Source organism: Octopus bimaculoides, chromosome 23, assembly GCF_046866305.1.
Source record: "Octopus bimaculoides isolate indiv1 chromosome 23, ASM4686630v1, whole genome shotgun sequence".
Classification (NCBI taxonomy): Eukaryota; Metazoa; Mollusca; class Cephalopoda; order Octopoda; family Octopodidae; genus Octopus; species Octopus bimaculoides.
In genome coordinates this window covers 30,466,781-30,473,504 of record NC_142950.1, presented here as the reverse complement: position 1 = coordinate 30,473,504, position 6,724 = coordinate 30,466,781, and the positions used below count along the sequence as shown (strand labels likewise).

Below are 6,724 nucleotides of genomic sequence, written 5' to 3'. Positions count from 1 at the left end.
CTGCTCAAAACCGAGATTATTGGACAATGTCTTACCGATCGATTTGTAGGCCAACCGTACGAGAGGAACTAAGAGTAAAAATCTAAGATACATGATGGAGATATATCATGGTAAGAGATATATTATATGATTGTTGCCGAATATGATGTCTAATATTATGTCACACACACACACACACACACACACACACACACACACACACACACACGACGAGGGAGCAAAAAATTATACAAGGAACTTCATTAGCTGACAACTGTTCCTGCTATAAGATGCATTGCACTTAAAGTCGAGTGCATGTGTATCACGCTTATAACTCGTCAGAGTTTCAGAAACTGAACCCAATTAACGTGGCTAGTTGACTAGCCGCTCAAACAACAATAATGTTTTGACATTTCCCACATTTATTTTAGCAGCAAACACTGAACAGATACGAAACATAAATACTCCCAATGCTTCTACCAGTGGAGCCCATGGCACAGGAACTTGTAATTGTAAAAATACATTTGATTGCCCTTTGATCGGAAACTATCTTGCTAAAAAGATCGTTTACAGGTGTCAAGAAATTACGTGTGTAACTATGTATGGGCTACAGCCAACAATCTCATAAGCACTTTTATATACATGTCCACTCGTTCCAATACTCTAAATTGGCCCGCTCTACTTCTTTGGCTGAGTAAGTCTGGAAACTTAAAAATCAAAACACCCACTGCACAATGTAATGGAACACAGAGAAATTTACCACACTATACACAGGAGAATGAAAGCCATGGTTTTGTAGCCAGGAAGCAATTTAAATATTATTGTTCGGTAAAAACAAACCTCTGAAAAAACCGGAATGAGTTGATTATCAACTGCAAATCGAACATTTAGACACTCTGATGAAGGGGATATCGAATTTCCCTTCATCTGAACCATACGCTACTTTGACTCTTTCTATTAAGTCCCTTCTCAATTTAACTGCTGGATTATTTTGTCTCTCTCTCCCATTGGAAATTGTACTTTTTTTTTTGTCTATTTTGATATCCTGCCACGCATCCATGTACGTATTTGCATATAAGTGTTTTGTTTATACACCGCACTGCCTCGGGATAGCACCTTGGGAAAGCTCCCTACAAGATGCTGACCGTTAAAGAACTCTGTCTTTGACCAGGCGAGACAACTCACCCCAATTTCTCTCTGTTATTTGCAGCTCTTCAGTAGCGTGTACTCGACACACTTCAAACTGAAATTAATCGCCGGACTTGGATATATAAGGACCAGCTTCACTAGAGAAGGATAAATTATCTCATGGATAAAAGATTCTCCGAAATTGACATGCTATTTAGGTTAAGGACAAGATTATTGCTGGAAAATAAGAGAACAGTCGTGGACACGTGTTTCTGGCGCAATAACGTCATCAGTACGATAAAATGTCCGACCTTGCCTTATACAAAACAAAGATGAGATTAAATACATTTATCTAAATTAAACAGAGAATGAAATATTTTATATTTGGTCCAGGTGTGGCTGTGTGGTCAGAAGATTACTTCTCAACCACATGGACAAGTATTTTCTACTATAACCTTCGGGTCAACCAAAGATTTGTGAGTGGATTTGGTAGACGGAAACTGAAAGACCGTCGTATATATATATATATATATATATATATATATATATATATATATATATATATATATATAGTGAAGTATATTTGCCACTTAAATGTGGCTGACCCCGAGGGGTGGATGTTACTGTTGCTTTTAGCCCCAGGAGGACATCTCCTCCAGCTGGCTATCGACACACTTCTGTGTCCTGTCTGTATTTGCATCGAAGGTCGGCGATTGTCGTACGCTGAAGAAGGGAAATAACCCTGAAACTCGAGTACGTACGTATCGTAGATCAAGATGGGAAGGATAACCTCCCTTGGCAAATACAGACAGGACACAGAAGTGTGTCGATAGCCAGCTGGAGGAGATGTCCTCCTGGGGCTAAAAGCAACAGTAACATCCACTCCTCGGGGTCAGCCACATTTAAGTGGCAAATATACTTCACTTTATCGTGCAGTTACTGTTAATACCTCGTTCAGAGATTTAACATTGCTTATATATATATATATATATATATATATATATATATATATATATATATATATATATATATAATGTGACCGCGTGTGTATCGTTGACGATTTTCTTTCTCTGTCTTCCCTTCTTTGGACTTTTTCTATATTTCTGATGAAGTGCTCCACTCGAAACGTGAAATCCTCTTTCTTTTCTTTCCTTTCCTGAGCTTCCAATAACACAGTACTTATTCCACCTCCTCACGTCTTTTTCTTGCTTGTTCATGTTTGGATTGATTATACATATATATATATATATATATATATATATATATATATATATATATATATATATATATATATATATATATATATATATATATATATATATATATATATATATATATATATATATATATATATATATATATATATATATATATATGTATATATATATATATATATATATATATATATATATATATATATATATATATATATATATATATGTATATGTATATATATATATATATGTATATGTATATATATATATATAATGTATGTATCGGTGTGTGTGTGTCTTTATGAATGTGCTTGTACTCCAACCATCGCTGGATAACCGGTGTTAGTGTGTTTACTTTCCCATAAAAAGGGGCTGACACAAAAAGTACTGGAGTCGATTCATTCGATTACACTTTCAAGGTTGTGGCCCAGCAAGGCCGGACAACGAAGTAAGAATTAGGTATTCGCTCGACCTTTTATTATTAAAAGCTAAGTCACCCTGAAATCATATCTTTTTTTTTTCTTCTTAAAATGGAGGAATGAAGCACATGTGATCTTGAAGTACAATACCTGATACAAAGACGTGATGGCCATGTATAGAACACCTTTGATCGTAGGTTTGCTGTATTAGAATTGATCTGCGATTACTTTATCAACAACATTTTAGATATAAAATATTTATAAAAATCAATCTACCTGAATTTCTTCCTGCTTGGTAACTGAAGCAAAGCGACATGTCAATAGCTGAAAAATAAAAGGTGAGAAATGAAAGAAATTAAAGATTTATAGATTTCTTATTTTACAAGAATAACTTCTAACACAGCAAGAGTGATTAATATGTTAGATGGTCTTCATGTATATATATATATATATACATACATACATACACACACACACACATATATATATATATATATATATATATATATATATATATATATATATATATATATATATATATATTCATTAGAAATGCAGAGACGCCTATAATAGGACATCTACTCGCTAGAAATAGCAGCAAAAATACTACATACCACAAAAGTTAGGGATAATTTCGAAAGGAAATGAAAAATAAAAACTTTTACCAATCTATATTCTGTACCATGGTTTCAAGTCAATTTTAGTAAGATAAAGATTATATCTTGCTGCGTACTGATTCGTGCTTCATATGTTGTCTGGTCAATTCTGCTGACGAAAGTCTGACCTTGTAAGATATAATCTTTATCTTACTAAAATTGACTTGAAACCATGGTACAGAATATAGATTGGTAAAAGTTTTTATTTTTCATTTCCTTTCGAAATTATCCCTAACTTTTGTGGTATGTAGTATTTTTGCTGCTATTTCTAGCGAGTAGATGTCCTATTATAGGCGTCTCTGCATTTCTAATGAATAATACATAGTCTATTGACTGTTTTTACTCTCGCTAGGCCACTGGTGGTAAATAAAATTTCTAAAATTTTCTTTGCCACCCTATAATTTATTAATAATATATATATATATATATATATATATATATATATATGTATGTATGTATGTAGAGAATTAATTTTATGTATATGAGTAGTTAATCAATTATCTAATTAATTATTAATTGTCGTAATTACCTCAATAAGTTTAGCTTCTATTGGACAATTTCGATAATAAATGTTGTAAACCGACCAATTCTCTTTGTAAAATTTCCAAGCAAGTTCTCTCCCTTTCACTGTGTGCGTGATTCCTTCAACCATATTCACTATGGCTTGTTTCTTAACTTCATTCTGCGAAAGATATTGAGAAAAGAGATTTACTTTTTCTGCGTTTCTGAAAGTATAATAATAATAATAATAATAATAATAATAATAATAATAATAATAATAATAATAATAGGCTCTCATGGCTTCTGATCTTAATTGATCGGAAGTGTTACCATGTACATTGTTTTGTTTTGGTATAAAAGATGGGCTACAGCAAATATTCTGCTCGATACCACAGATTTGCTTGTCAGTTGTTTGACCTTAACCAGTTGAGCATGTCCCTTGGTGGCTGACGATATGTGCATCTCTGATCACGAGCAGAAGTAGTGGGGGAGCATCATAGCCAGGTGCTGAGAGAAATTCTTTGAGGGTTTGGATAATTCATCTCTGGAAACATGGGTCCTGTTCAGCATCCTTAAACAACCCTTATTCAGGGACCTTTTGAGCGGGATGGGCTACTCGATCTGAAGAAAATTCTAACTGAGTCCCACCTGCAAGGTCATGCACTATTTATTCTGACTGTCGCGCACATATGGTTGTGATGCATGTGCCTGGTGTACCCTTATCAGACGGGTAGTCATGATGGGTATAATGGGCTTCGTATATTTTACCCCAGTGTCACTTTGATGGAATGCAGTGCTTTCTCACTCAATAATAATAATAATAATCCTTTCTACTGAAGGCACAAGGCCTTGATATTTTGGGAGGAGGGGTTAAATCGATTACATCGACCCCAGTGTTTCACTGGTACTTAATTTATCAACCCCCGAAAGGATGAAAGGCAAAGTCGACCTCGGTGGCATTTGAACTCAGAACGTAGCGGTAGGCGAAATACCACTAAGTATTTCGCCCTGTATGCTAACGATTCTGCCAACTTCAATAATATATTATATTGCATATGCATGCAATCCCCGTGTGTGTGTATGTGTGTGTGTGTGTGTGTGTGTGTATGATATATGCATTATATAGTAGATAAGGTGAAAAGAGGCTCACCTGTGAAATACAATGGAAATAGATCTTTTCCATGAATTTGTAAAAAAATAGTGGCATAAAATAGGAAAGCATCCTTACTTACCGAAAGTGAAAGCTCTAAGACTTTCTTCAGGTTTTTCTCTTTCCTGGCAGAACCAAACGCACGTTCAATTCTCATTCTTTCCTCATCCCACAACAGATTTTCGTAAACCTAATAATGCATATAAAAAATCGGGTTATATATATATATATATATATATATATATATATATATATATATATATATATATATTTATTTATTTATTTATTTATTTATGGGTTTCAGCCAAGTGGCTGTAGTCATGCTGGAGCACCACCGTGATTTTCTGTCTTTATGCTTTGCTCTCTTCACGTTCCTTGCATGGCTCTTCTCCTGCACCTGATATAGTCCAATCAAGAGTTTTGATGGCACATCTGGTGTATAAGAGAATTTGACATCGCTGCCCTAAACTGTGTCTCATTTCGAGCCATTGGTTCGTCTGGTATCGTGGAGAGGAAAGCGTCGAGTTTTGTCTTGAAGACCTCCACATCTGTGTCTTGCAGGTCTCTCAAATGTTTTGGCAGGGCATTGAAGAGCTGAGGTCCTCTGAAACCGAGGCTGCTGCAGTATCTTGTTCTTATGTGAGATGCAGTGGACGGCACCTTTGGCACCATGCAGTGGCGACCCGTGCGGGCATTCCTGTAGTATTTGATGCCAAAGTTCGGCACCAGTCCTTCCAGTATTTTCCATATGTATATTATTACATATCTCTCCCGCCTGCGTTCCAGGGAGTATATATATATATATATATATATATATATATATATATATATATATATATATATATATACTCTACTCCCTGGAACGCAGGCGAGAGAGATATGTAATATATATATATATATATTTATATATATATATATATATATATATTATATATATATATATATATATATATATATATATATATATATATATATATATATATATATATATATATATATATATATAATATATATATATATATATATATATATATATATATATATATTTATATATATATATATATATATATATATATATATATATATATATATATATATATATATATTACATATATATTACACACACGTAAAATATAAAAGAAGGAGAACTGGCAGAATGGTTAACGTATCGGACAAGTTGTTTAAGAGCATTTTGTTCGTCTCTTTATGCTCAGAGTTCAAATCACACCACGATCAGATCAACTTTGCCCTTCCTTTTTAGAGTTGATAAAATGCAGAATCAATTATGTACTGAGTATGATATAATCGTCAAACACTCTCCCTTTTCAGCCAAATTTTGAAACAATTTTGTTAAGAGGATGTTAAGTCGAAATAATTATGCTATTAAACGAAAACAACGTTAAACGAACACATTTACCTCTTTTAACATACCAAATGCTTCCTCATCGTGACAAAGAACCGTGGTGTAGACCTATTATTGAAATAGAAAATGACACTTATAATAAAGCGCTTTAAAAAAAAACTTTAAAGATGGTGACATCTTTTTTTCACTAAAAATTAAGCTATAAACTATGCATAAACAAAACATACATAATTAAACATTATGTAGCCATTACATATGGCAACCGATGGACAAGGTTGTTAGAACATAAGAGAATTGTGTTGAAGTGATCTTGT

General features: G+C 33.5%; 1 protein-coding gene across 2 annotated transcripts in view; it reads right to left on the bottom strand.

Annotated features, from left to right (window-relative positions):
- LOC106877238 (puromycin-sensitive aminopeptidase) overlaps positions 1–6,724 on the bottom strand; it is a 32,904-nt gene that overhangs the window by 471 nt on the left and 25,709 nt on the right. For both annotated transcript variants that reach the window (XM_089340508.1, XM_089340509.1), the window contains exons 18-21: positions 6,465–6,518; positions 5,130–5,237; positions 3,926–4,078; positions 3,017–3,064 (exon numbers count right to left, since the gene is read on the bottom strand). In XM_089340508.1, the coding sequence (XP_089196634.1) occupies positions 3,017–3,064; positions 3,926–4,078; positions 5,130–5,237; positions 6,465–6,518 (363 nt within the window). The remainder of the gene's footprint in view (positions 1–3,016; positions 3,065–3,925; positions 4,079–5,129; positions 5,238–6,464; positions 6,519–6,724) is intronic.